Source organism: Corvus hawaiiensis, chromosome 9 (genome assembly GCF_020740725.1).
Source record: "Corvus hawaiiensis isolate bCorHaw1 chromosome 9, bCorHaw1.pri.cur, whole genome shotgun sequence".
Taxonomy (NCBI): domain Eukaryota; kingdom Metazoa; phylum Chordata; class Aves; order Passeriformes; family Corvidae; genus Corvus; species Corvus hawaiiensis.
In genome coordinates, this window is record NC_063221.1 from 7,476,242 (window position 1) to 7,489,764 (window position 13,523).

Consider the following 13,523-nt stretch of genomic DNA (forward strand, 5'->3'; position numbering starts at 1 on the left):
GCTCACGTTGGATGCTATGCTACATGTATATTTCAGGAAAATACCTCTGATACAGTTACTTAAATTGAACTGTAGATAATCTAGCTAAAAATGCCATGCAGCCTGACCTTAGCTGCTTTCTATGTTACTTATTTATTCTCTTCCCAAAGTTGTTTCACATTTATGCTTTTTTACTCTTTTACCAGTTGATTTGGGAATGTAAGACCCTCATTTCTTGTGCTGCACAGAGCTGGATGAAGTTGTTGCTCTCCCCTTGTGCTACATGAGCACAGACATAGTTCCATAAAATTAATACAGTTCCCCTCTTCCAGAAAAATAGGAGACTCTAAAGAAAATTTTTTAGAAATGCTGAACATTCCTTGTTCCTATACACTCCAGACTTTCATTTTCACAAGTCTAGCTTTTTATAGTGGATGGGAACACTCCAGACCACCTCTTTTCCCTTACAGAGGTGCCTTGACAATTATGTAGCCACAACTAATTTTCCAGTTGGAAGGTTTACTTAAGAGGCCACTATGAGACACAAAGGGTAGGAAAGGGCTATATAAACATATTAGGAATAAAACCAACAAAATCCAGCCTGGTCTGCTACGTAAAGGACAGCAATTGACAGAGGACATGTCAAATGTAATTTCTTTCTATATAAAGGAAAGTTAATACTCATTGCCATAGTGTTATGCATTGGGAAAAAAGAACAGGTCAGATAATGGAAATACTGGAGTGAAGATTATTTAGGTTGGTTACAACCAATCAAGCCACAGTTTAAAGATCCAAACCTTCTGTAATTAACTTCGAGAATATGAGAAAAAAGGTGTAAAAGGGTGGACAAAAAGCAAATATTGCCTCTCTGTATCTCAGAAAAGAAGATCAAGGGAATTAGAAGCTAGGCCTTCCACGAGAGCACCTAGAAAAGACACTAGAACACAGAAAAATTTTAAAGAAAACAATTGAAAAATCAGCAGAAGGCTGCTAAGATATCAAGAACAGCTGACATTGATGATTGATCTGTTCCTGGCAGATCAACCTAGTTTGTGCCTCAAGGCTGTGTCAGTAATAAAGAAACAATGGTGCACTATGGTTTTTTATAATTAAGATTTTTAATGTTGTCCCATGAGACATTCTTATGAGGAAACAAGTGAAACAATGCTTAGCTGAAATCACCATAAAATGAGCATACAAGGGATGGAATCACTACTCAAAAGGCAGTTTTTCAAAGAACCCAATCTGTCCAAGAGAACTGTTTTATTCCCACCCCACTGTAAAAAAGGGCAATGGAGGAAAGAAATCTTAACAATCTTGTAAAACCTAAAAGGTGTTTTAGGGTACTTAGGAGGCATGTGATAAATAATGTTTCCCATCCACTTGGTGCATAACAAATAGTGGTGGATTGATTTGTAGCAAAAAAGTTTTGACTGAAAATTTTCCAAAGGGGCCATGAAATGCTAAAACAGGAGTTTTGTAGAGTCTGCCTTTCTGTTTGAAATTTGTAAGTTTTGGGTTGAGAAATGTTTTTTCAGTATCTCTAGCAGTAGCTAAAGAAAATTTAATGCAGAGGAAAATTATTTTACTTTATCTAAAACTCTGTTGAACTTGCAGAAATCACAAATCCAAGACAAATACAGAACATGGTGGGATGCCAGGTAACCAGAGTATATAGATGTACAGTTGTACATACAGAAAGAGACAGAGATTCATTTCCCATGTCTTTTTTAAAGACTGTTTCTTTATGTACAAGATTACGTACATAATCTGCATTTATGTACCAACAGACAAAACCAGAGCTTTAAGTGCTTCTGAGTAATCCAGTTCCATCTCTCCCCTAGAAGATATTTTTGTCATTCCTAAATTAAAACATCTGATAAGTATTTATATAAAAGCTCTTTGTATAATGGACATTTATCCCATGGCAAAGAGCCATAGAACTACTTGAAATTTTGAAGTAATGGGAAAACCTCCAGCTTCACCCACAGTAACACTCACTAGGAGAGGAAAAGTAAGAGCTTTAGCCAGCCTTGAATGGGGGAAAGGAGTTTTAGTGCCAGTAGTGAAGGTGTTTCCTGTTTGGAGAGGAGCTTGCAACACTAATTCTTTAGAAATTAGGAGACAAAGGGTTTAAGGCACAAATTTTCCCTGAGGTCCAGACGGGAAGAAAAGATAATTTCCGAAAACATACTCATCCCTCAGCCTCTGTGTCTGATTAAGTGTGAATAAGGTAGGCAATGCAACCGCTACAAAGACGCTGGAATTTCTCAAGCTGCCTAAGGCAGTCTCCACTCTGTCTGGAGTGGAACCCCTGGAGTCAGAAAATCTTATCTCCACTTCTCATTTCGGGAATTCTGATGTGACTCATAGTGCTCAATTTCCTCCAAACAGGCAAAAATATACATTGAAGAATCTAACCTGAAGTCAGGGGTCACTTGCACTGGCCAGGTATGATTCAGAGCATTGAAACATGAAACAGAGCTAAGGAGCAGAGGAAACAGCAACTCACACCTTGAGTTAAGATAAAAGCAGGACTGGCCTTAACATCACACACTGGCTGCCTGCAGTTGCAGGTGGAACTGATCCCGTGCAGAACTTGATTATTTCTAATTCCACTGTTGGAAATCATGGCAGAGAAGCTCTTGGAGCTTTGTCACCCTTCACGTACACATAGAAAGAATAAGTATATAATGCATGTATTGACTGTTCATTTACTGTCCAGGTCTGTTCCACAGCCCCATGGTCTCAACAGGGGAGATGTCCCAGAAGTGACACTGACGGGGATGCTGGCTCTGACAAACAGAACATTTACAGCTTTTGGCAAGTGAAAGGAGTGAGAGCAAGTTTCAGGATTAGGAGATTAAGCAGGTGGTTGATAATGTAAAAGTGGTCATCATGAGATCGGTTTTTTGTTTTGCAGATTCTCTGCATAGCTTCTGCCTAGCTCTATTCCAATAAAATATTGTTTTGGCTTATCAGAGAGCATGTGAGCTTATCATCAGCATTGAAGTGCTGACATGACCTACAATTCTTCATGTACGGTATCATGAGGGAGAGGCTACAAAAAGGAGGAAGAGGCAGTAGTTCCTCTTCCTTACTAATGCATCTCACCAGGAGTTTATGAATTCCAAGCTTCAGGTCTGTTCTCTTCAGTGCTCAAGTCAGCTTCAGGTACATCATTTTTATACATCAATAGACACAGTATTTAATATGTTTGAGTCCTTAACTAAAGCACTATTCAACAACAGTCATTAAATATAGCATTCATTGTAACAAATACAACAATCGGTAAAGGTCCATCACCAAAACTACTGGAATTCTGTGGAACGAGATCTTGCCACTGGGTATCTGAAATCTTCAAGGCAGAAGACCAAAGCACAAGGAACATCTGCATAGCACTGAGAAGTAAAACCTGACCCAAGAACAGCCATCAAAGGTGTATCATTCTTATTACTCATTCTTTTTCTCAGTCAATAAACCATGAGAGAACAGAAGTTCTTGAATTAAGGACTCTTTCAGGAGCTTTTTTTGCCACAGCCATACCATCTATGAATTATTCAAAGAAAGAAATTTATTTCCGTCAGCTGGATAGGTAATTACTTTTTAGGACAGACATTTTTAACACAAGATAATTAGTGAAGTGTACTTTAATTACTGCATATAATTGTTGTTTCAAGAACAAAGAACTCATCACTAACATTGAAAGTAATGGTGTTAAATTACTTAATTTTATCACTTCCTGGACAAGAAAACCCCAACAAACCAGCACCACAAGGTTTTTTAAAGTTCCAGTTAACTGGTACCAAAATAATTAGGACTTCCCTTTTTACCAGGGCTAGAAAACAATACTTTAACTTTTCCAGTGAAGATTTTGCTCTTCCAACCCTTCTAGATTTCTTGACTCATCAAGGAAAGATGAGTCCGTCACCTATCCTGATATTGTTGCACTTTTATGTTTGAGCCCAAAAAACAATCCACAGAGTCAGTTTTCTCAAGTGCTGAGCATGTACCCCACCCCACAGACCCTGTTAATAACCCTTCACATAAAGAGCTGTCAAGCACTGGAACAACCTGCCCAGGGAAATGGCGGAGTCACCATCTCTGGCGATATTTAGGTGCTTAGGAATTTGGCAGTGTTAGGTTTCTATTTGCATTCTGATCTTACGAGGCTTTTCCAAAGTAAGTGACTGATTCTGTGATTCTGTATTTTATCCTTCCTGGTACATACAAGTTGTGGTTTTTTCCTCTTATTTATCAATAGCCATTTACTCATCATTTGTAGTCACATGATTGCAATTAGTAGCAGAGTCTGGTTATTTGGCCCACAGAAGTAATATTACTTTCATAACAGGTATTGTATCAGCAGGAAGAGAAGGAATTGCCATTTATCATCAATAAAATAATACTTGGCCTGCATACATCATTCTTACTTCAGGCAGTTAAGAGCTCAGTTCATCTGTGCTTCTAAGCTACAAAATCCCCACAATGGGGGTACATAAATACAGCGCGGAAGCTACCCTACTCTCAAAATAAAATGAAAGATCCAGATTTATGCCCACCCAAAGATAAGTAAATTAGGAGTGCAGTTGCTCTATACCCTCTAGAGTTAAAGACAGACAAACGTTTATCTAATTTATATCCAGAATTATGCTAGTAAGACTTCATACCATTACATTCCCCATCCATCATCTTCATTCTGATTTTTTTTTAGGAGCTGCAATCCCAACACCATGACAAAGGAAGGACATTGTTTCCCTGCTGAGTGCCTCCAGCCCTAAATCCACCAATCAAAACCCCCTCATATCTCTACTCCATGAATGCAAATTTGTGAGCTCATCTTGAAGAAAAGCAGTTGAAAGGCCCTTCTATTCAGAATGTCACATATCCTGCATAAATGAACTCTGATCAATTAAACAGCTCATTCACACTGTTTGTCTCTGCAGACCACAACGGAACAGCTGGGCCTCGGGAATCATCACCTGCACACTGCTTCCATCATGCCCCCAACATATGGTGCAAGGCACGGACACCAAGAGCAAGGAAGGACAACCAAAGGACAGTAGAGCCCTGGTAACAAACCTGGAGAGCTGTTTCATTGAATAAGGGGAATCCGGGCATGTTCAGTGTTCTCTCACTTCAAACATTAACAATCCTGTGACAGGCAGGTGGTATTTATGGTCATTCAGAAGGAGAGCCAGGAGAATGACACCTCCTGGTAGGAAACTCTAGGCTTTTAAAAGGATAGATACATGCCATGAAGTCCCTTCTAAAGAAATACCTCTCCAGGAGCCTATTAGAAATTTGTGTTTAAACCTGGGGAAGAAGAAGCAGCTAGGAAGGCTCAGAAAAGTAAAGAAGGTGCTCAGAAAAGTAGGAAGGTACTCAGAAGTTTTCTGTATATAAACAGATACAGCTGGTACAAAAAACCCAGATGGATAAAAAAAACCACCTCTGAGTAAATGTAGACCAGAAATTAGAGGGTGTTTTTAGCCAGAAGAGCAATGGGGTTATAAAATTGCTTCCTATGTGGAGCAAAACAGAACTTGGTTTTCCTCAGATCTTGTTCAATTTCTGAAAGGGATCATAGGGGACCATTATTCATGAAAGCAAGGTACGAAGGGCCCAGAAGAGGCCCTTCACAATCCAGCATGCTGGAGGTTGGCCTGGATTCCTAAACTTTGGTGCACAAACCAAGCCTCTGGATCCTGGACTGACTATATACATACACAGATCCCAAAGATGTTGATCCCAAGAGAGATAATGTTATTACCCTGCATTTGTTCTGGCTTCTTTGCTAACCTGAGGAACTGCTAATCAACAGTTGAAGAAGAAGAATCTTTATTAAATCCTATTAAATTGGGTGGGCCAAGCAGCAAAGAAGAACCTGTGATCTTTGATGCCCATGACAGAATTTACAACAGTGCATTTCCTTTGCACAAGTGTATTAGGCATTCTCCTGCTCAACTCTGGGGTAACTCCCACTCTGGAATAAAAAAAAATTTGCAAGTACAGCTAAAAATTAGCCTTCATTTTACTTTCTCTGTTGTGTGAGGGTTACACACAATGGAAAGCACCTACTTCAAAATCCTTTCCTTAATATTTTCCTGTAATACAAGCACGGGCTAAATGTATCCTTACATCTTGTGCTCTCTGTCAGAGAGCTCAATAAAAGGAGAAATTTATACACCTGGACAGCAAAATGATTGCTTCCCTTTCCTGACTCTAGTAGCCTGGATTGATCCAATGGCTTGAGCGAATCTAATGTTGAGTTTCACTGCAGCACCATGTATAACTTAACATATTTGCATAATAATAACATGCCTTTTCTAGTCACTTGCCATTCAGAGGTTAAATAAGAAAATAAATGTAGATGTTTTGACATTAAGATACTCCTCACAGGATCTGATGATAGGAAGGACATAAACAAAACAATTTTTAGTCATTTGGGTGCAGTCCAAATCCTGCAAACCATAATGCAAAACAAGACCCAAATAATGTTTTTTAAGACTCCACTGCAAAGCGACAAGATGTCACTTGACCAAATAAATAAAAACCCCTTTAATTTTTCAGAAAATAGCGCCAAGCTTACTGCCTCAGTTAGCCATGAGTAAGCCCATGACAAAAGGAAAGTCCCTCCATGCAGTTTTGTTGGAGACAGGCTGTGCCTGGTTAAAGACCCCTGTCACCCCATGCCATTCTCTCTGTACCCCTGAGGCCCACAAAGTGACGCACGAACAATTCCCACCAACAGCGGGGAATTTTTGTCTGCAGCCTAACAGCCAACAGGAAGCTCCTATACCTGGGCATGGCATGGGAAACTACTCTTGGATAAGATGGATGCTGGGGAAGAGAAAAACATTAAAGAAAACAGGACAAAGCTCTGCTCTATTACTAAGTCACAAATTTATCTGCTCAAATTCATGTTGGGTGAAGCCTGATGCCTGCCCTCCTTGTTGAGTGCAAATTCCTTTCAAGTTTAGCTTCTAAGGTATACCACAAGTATTTCCTTTGCCATCCTTACAACTATTGTTTGTTGCTAGTTCCTTCCGCGCATCATAACTGAAAGGGGGCAATAAAGGTTTCCACAGGCACACAACAGGCTGTTGTGCTTAAGGAAATGAAGCAGCTCATTCCAGTGAAAAAGACGGAGTTCATGCAAACAAACAACTTCCATAACACTTTCTTAATACAGGATAAACAAAAACATGAGATATTAGGGTAGATTGGTAAACAAAGTAATCAAGGAATAAGCTAAATACACAACACCAACCAAAATAAAAAAAGACCTTGCTAGATTAGTAAAGGCAAACTTAAAGGACGAATCCTACCAGCCTTTACCACTAGATAAAGCAAGCTTACACAACCACCTCAACTCCACAAGACTCTCCAAACTATATTATCATAACTAGGCACAGATTTTATCACTTTCTCTGCCTGCCTTGAAAATCCTGAGCAGCTGAGGTAGGAAGCTTGGTTTCTACTTAAAGCCCTTCACACCTCTTTACCCCTTAAAATTTAGTTAGTAAGGATTCAGCTTCCTAGGTCTCTGGGTTTGTTTTTTTTTTTTCCCCCAGTATGACTGCTACTCTGTGTACAGACAAGGTAACTAACAAGAGTCTCTGAAATAACAAAATGCTTGCATTTGCTAATTAAGGTTTGTTAGAGTTAAAAACGTAGCTTAGGAAACAACTTTTGTTTTAAAGTAACAAGTCTCAAAATAGTCTAACCAAGCCCCAATTTACATCTATCTCTGTAGTATCTCTAAATACTGTATTTAGGTTATATGTACTCTTCCTCTGTTTTACTGACATTTTCCATTAATTTTATCTTAATTTTTATAGCATATTGTTTGTGTATTCAGGTGAAGTATTTAATGCTAGTTTTAGGTTATAAAACTATTACTGATGGAGAAATTCATGTCAACAACAGCTTAATATTTGTATGCATAAAAAGAATAAAATAGTTCAGTTAAAAGTGATCTACAAAATAACTTTAAAATGTAGTTATGTTGAAGTTTATTTATGCAAATGTTCTGAAGTTTTTTGAAATATTTTTAGTCTTTAATATATGAAAATTCCCTGATTTTGGAGTAAACATTTGAAACAAGACTATGCTCTTATTTCAGCACTGCATGAAAACAATTATTTTTCCTTTGGTAAATATTATAGATTTAGTCTTCAGTGAAGTGGTAACAAGGGGGGATGGCTTTAAACAGAAAGAAAATAGGTTTAGATTGGATATGGGGAAGAAGTTCTTCACTGTGAATGTGGTGAGGCTCTGGCACGTGTTGCCCAGAGAAGCTGTGGATGCCCCATCCCTGGAAGTGTTCAAGGCTGGGCTGGACGGGGCTTGCAGCAACCTGAGATAGTGGAAAGCGTCCCTGCCCATAGCAGGGGTTAGGAATAAATGGTCTTTAAAGTCCCTTCCAACCAAAACCATTCTGTGATTCTAAAAATTATTCATTCTAACATCTGTGACTGTATGATCAATTTCTGTGGGGCTTGCCTAAATCATCAAGTGCACCTATAAAATAAGGCAACCATGAGTTAAATTTGTATTTCTTATTCAGCATCAGTGAAATGTAACCTACAGAATACTGGCTATCAAAGCTACCAGGCTCTCCATGACTCTCTTCCCTGGCACAAACACCTTGTTTTGCAAGGTGCTCTCTACAAAGTCCCAGCTTGAGGACAAGTGGAGAGGAGGCCACAGTTGCAAAGGGAGGGATGCAGGATAAGAGCTCTCGAAAGGGCATTTTAGTGTTAGAGGCAGTGGTTAACTCCTGCTCTTGTAGTCTATGCAAAATACCTTGTTTCTCTGCTTTTGGTACCTTGACGCTCAGAGAGGAGCATCAAGTAAAAGCAGACCTTTATTGCCATGAGGGCTTCTGTCAGGCGGAGATCTCGAGGCTCAGATGACCTCAGTCCAAGTCAGAAGTTAATATATTAATTACATTGGTTTAATACTTCTCTTGACTTGGGGATTTGTTGTCAGACTCCTTAACAGTACTACCTTGGTGTTTTATTGAAACCAGAGAAATAGTCATTGACTTCTTTTCAAGTAGACGCTGCGCTGCTACTTTCAAAGCTGGATGTGGTTACCAAGGCAAGAGTGATCCGTAGATGTGTTGCTTTGCAACTGACATAGCGATATAAGTTGGCATGTTTTTATCGGCGGGCACCTTGAAGGAGCCGCGCAGCCGATCCCGCTCGTCCCCTCACGGTGAGCTGCCGCCCACAGCCCGTCCCGCCTCACGGCCGCTATGGCGCCCGCCCCGCCCCCACTGCCTTGCGGCTTCCGCGCCGGCAGAGCCATGGCGGCCGTGCGGGACGTGGCGATCGACCCCGAGGGCACCTTCAAGTACATCCTGGTGCGCCTGCAGCGCCCGGGCGGCGGCGAGCAGCGGGACATCGTCCGCGGCACCAAGGCGGCCGAGTTCCACAGTGCGTGACAGCGCGCGGGGGCGAGCGGACAGCGGTCGGAGCGGGGCCCCTCGGGTGCGGGACGCGGCCGCCGGGCCCCGGCGGGTCTGAGACGGAGCGGGAGCCCCGGCCTGAGTAGCTCAAAAGTCCCCTTTTCCCCACTTTCTACGTCCCCCGTGTGATATGAAAACTGGGCCAATATATTTCAGGTGCCATTTCTGAACCCAGTCAACCTCATTTTGGAGAACGGTATGTTCTAGCTAAGTAAAAAACCAAAGGACTTTAACTGCAGCTTTTCTATGCCTCTGAAGAGAAACCTCCCTCTCTTGTAGCTGAAAGAAGGGATCTGCGGGAAAATAGAAAGTAGTTAAAAGCGAGTTCTAGACTATGTAATGCCTAGTGCCTGTTCTAATGGCTCTCACCATTCTTCTTGTGCAGATCATATATTTGAAAAAGTAAATCCGGAGATGGAAAAGCTGGGATATGAGTGCAAGTGCCTTGGAGGAGGGAAAATTGAACATAATAGCAAAGACAAGAAAATTAGGGTATTTGGGCTCTCAACAGTAAGTGCATCTCTCAAGCAACCTTTCAAATGCTTCTGTCTCTGATGCTCTGGGATTTTTGGTTAATAGCATGGTGGCTTTTGGCAATTTGCATCATATTGTAAACATTAACTGGAAAACTCGCCTGGCTCTCTTGTGAGATAGATTAGAAAAACAATAGTTTTAGGGCAGGAGACCAATAAGATAACATTGGTGTTACTCAGCATTAGGTTAAGTTAGAATTAAGACTAAAAATGGAAGTTGGCATCTCTTGACTCAGAATCTTTTAGTCTTACTGCTAGAGCAGGAATAGCCCATTTGTAGCAACAGGGGCTTGATCCAGCTAGTGTGTGATCTTTATCTGCCAATAAAAATGTTGGTTGGTAGTGACCAGCTAAATTGTGAATGTCATTCTGTGTATGTGTTGGGTGAGAAGAGTAGATACAGTTTAGGTGTGGTAAATTTTTAGTGGGTGAAGATATAGTAATGCATTTTGTGGGAATAAAAGTAGCATTTTTGTTACCTCTTATTGTTCTGTTTAAATTCAGTTCCTTTAGGTAAGACTCAGTAAATGGTCAGAATTTCTCTCATTTAGGGAATGTGCTATAGTCTATTTCTGGTATTGCTTAGTGATGAAGCTTAGCTGTTTCTGTGGTAACAACTGAGTAAAGATTCTAAGCTTCTAAAGGAGACAAGAAGAAAATAGTTCAATTAAGTTAATGTAATTTTCTATAGAAAGTGATGGTTGCTTCAAATCTGCCTACTTTTGATGAGGAGTGAAGATTGGGCCTTGAATGTCTTAAGCAGTTTCAAATGTTAGTGCTGCTTTTCTTCCAGGATGACTTGTGCCACCTGGAATTGTAAGGAGGAAAAAAACCAAAGCCAAACCCCTTAACATCTGTGTGGGATGGGAAGGCAGTGTATAATGCTTATTATACTAAATTCTCCTGATGGTTGGTTTGCATTGTGATTGCATTTTTAGGTGAGACTTGATACCTGTATTATTAATCTAGCTGCCAAATTAAGTGTTAGAGGCAGTGGTCAACTCTTGCAGTCTGAGAAATACACTTTGTTTCTCTGCTTTTGGTGCCTTGATGCTCACAGAGGAGCAGCAGGTAAAAGCAGACTTTTATTGCCATGAGGGCTTCTCTCAGGAAGAGGTCCCAAGGCTCAGATGACCTCAGTCCCAGGTCAGAAGTTAAAATATTAATTGCATTGGTTTAATGCTTCTTTTGACTTGAAGGTTTGTTGACAGAGAACTACCTTGGGGTTTTATGGAAACCAGAGAAATAGTCATTGACTTCTTTTGAAGCTGTGCTGCTATTTACAAGGCTGGATGGGGTCTTCAAAGTGCTTGCCAAGGCAAGAGTGAGCTGTGGAAATGTTGCTTTCCAACTGATATAACTATATTATCTGTTATTTTTGAAAAGCTTGCATTTTATAATGCATCAACTTTAACCTTTTCAGTTTAAATGCTTGTTTATCTAAGCTCTTCTTCTTTGGGGCTGGGTTACTGATGAAGAGTATGTTTTGTTTGATAGTACAACCTTGGGCTCTTTTTTCAGTCTAAGTAAACTTTCATGTGAAATATTATGGGAAAAAAACAACTGGTAAATCACAGATTTCTATCAGTACACTGCACTGTTGTGCAGTAAAGGCTTTTTCAGGGAGAAAGTTGTGTAGTTCTGAAATAAGAAATCAAGATAACTCTGATCATGTAAGACAATAATGGAAAGGCCACTTCGACCACAACTGCCACAGTTTCAGTGGAAGAGTAACATTGTGATCAGTGATTTTTTTTAAAATGAGGGTTAAAAATCACATGGGTCATCTGACCTTCCCTTAGCTTGGAGTTGTAATGGCTGAAGAGCACAGATACTTAAAATTGTGCTATTATCAACTAAGGCAAGATTGAAAATAAATAAGACATGAAGACTGTGATTTCTTTAGTGGCCAGAATAGCGCTCAAATGATCACACTTGTTTGCTTATTCCCTTTTCCTTCAGCTGAGCCACATCAGCTGTTTGTATGCTCACACATTAAATAATGGTGGCTGAGGAGTTGGGAACATTGTAAAACAAGCTTTCTGCTGGAGAAATTATGTGGAAAATGCATTCTCTATTATTTGAGATTGCTTGACCCCATCTCATTTATTTTCTAGAACTTGAATTTGGGTAGCAGGGGGGAGTTGGAGAGGATAAAAGAAAAATAAAACATGATACTGCAAGAATAACTTTTTTAGAACTTTTATTTGATTTGCATGTGAACAACTTGTGTTGATAAGAACTGAATGGTTCTGAAGACTTACTGTCCATGTTCAGTAAGCTTTTTTTTTAATTATTTTTTTTGTCTTGCAGGGCTATGGAAAAGCAGATCACTCAGTGACTGTAGAGATACTAAAGAAAGAGTATACAGATTATGAAATTACATGGTCAGATGACAAGAAATAAACTTGTGAACACAACAAGCAGTTCAAACCTGGTAACTGTGAGCAGTACTTTGATAAATAAAATTTAATGTGTTCTATGTATGTAACCATAAATCTTGAGTAACTGGACTCTGCTGTAATTTATAATATGGTTGGTAATCCCACTCCTTCATGCAAGCCTTTTTACTCTCCTTTTGATGTGCCATTTAATTAAACACTTCCACACCGTCTTACCTCTAGTTTATTTCATCCAGTCCAATTGTACTGATCTATTGTAGGATACCTAAGGATTTACCATCAACTTCAAACATCATTGGACCAAACCTGTTCACTGGTCTTTTGACCACAGTGTTTCCAGGTTTTTTTTTTAATTGCTTTTTAGACTTTTCATCTTTCTTCTCCACATCTAAAAAAATTGGTGTGGAGGGTGGGGTTGACAGTTACAGTTCTTCACCAATGATCCAAATCTTTGATTTACTCCATGGTTTTGAAAATTTAGTATTTTACAGAAGTAACGATCAAAATATTTGATGTTCCTCTAAGATCCTTCCCTATGACTGATGGCAATGTCAAATTCTGCGAATGTTGCTTTCATTCTGATTCCCCTGCACTACTTTTATTTGTGTGAATTTAATAATGCTTTTTTTCTTTTTGTTTTCCTGGCAATAATTATATTATAGTAAAGTACCTCCTCAGTACACCTAGGCAGTGTCTGAATTAACTAACATCACCATCCTGTTGTGGCAGGATGTTGCTTTTTGTTTGTTGTGAAATTACTTGCTACAATTTTCACTTCTTTGGTTTCATGATAGTTTTCCTTTAATTCATTTGTGGATTTATTGACTTGCTGTCTTGAAGGCTTGCTGACTTCAAGAGGTATTTGTATACAAATTCTAGTTTTTCCCTTTCCTACTGGTTCCTACTGCACTTATCCACCAGTATCTGGTGGTATAGAGAAGCTTTTTCTTTTCAACGTGCAAGTGACTCTTAGAGTACAAACCAGGAAATCTGAGAGACTTTAGGCCAGTTTCTATCTGCTGTTACTGTCTTCTTACAGCTGCGATCCATCTTAAGCCACCTTTCTGTGACTTTGTTTTGGTTGGGTGGAGAGGAATTTTCTTTTCTCATCCTCAAACCTTTCAGTCCAGT

The 13,523-nt window shown here is 39.7% G+C and overlaps 1 protein-coding gene across 1 annotated transcript; it reads left to right on the forward strand.

Moving 5' to 3' along the window:
* The first annotated feature begins 9,229 nt into the window (after nt 1–9,229).
* On the forward strand, nt 9,230–12,604 carry LOC125329895 (14 kDa phosphohistidine phosphatase-like). Its single transcript, XM_048312365.1, has 3 exons — nt 9,230–9,425; nt 9,843–9,967; nt 12,304–12,604. The coding sequence occupies exons 1-3, from the start codon at nt 9,245–9,247 to the stop codon at nt 12,394–12,396; spliced, it is 399 nt and encodes a 132-aa protein (XP_048168322.1). The 5' UTR covers nt 9,230–9,244; the 3' UTR covers nt 12,397–12,604.
* Nucleotides 12,605–13,523: the final 919 nt, after the last annotated feature.

Excerpts from the sequence above, each read along its gene's own strand:
- LOC125329895 (XM_048312365.1), top strand. The coding sequence starts at position 9,245 with ATGGCGCCCGCCCCGCCCCCACTGCCTTGCGGCTTCCGCGCCGGCAGA. Across the intron at positions 9,426-9,842 it reads CAAGGCGGCCGAGTTCCACA|ATCATATATTTGAAAAAGTA; the intron begins GTGCGTGACAGC and ends CTTCTTGTGCAG. Across the intron at positions 9,968-12,303 it reads GGGTATTTGGGCTCTCAACA|GGCTATGGAAAAGCAGATCA; the intron begins GTAAGTGCATCT and ends TTTGTCTTGCAG.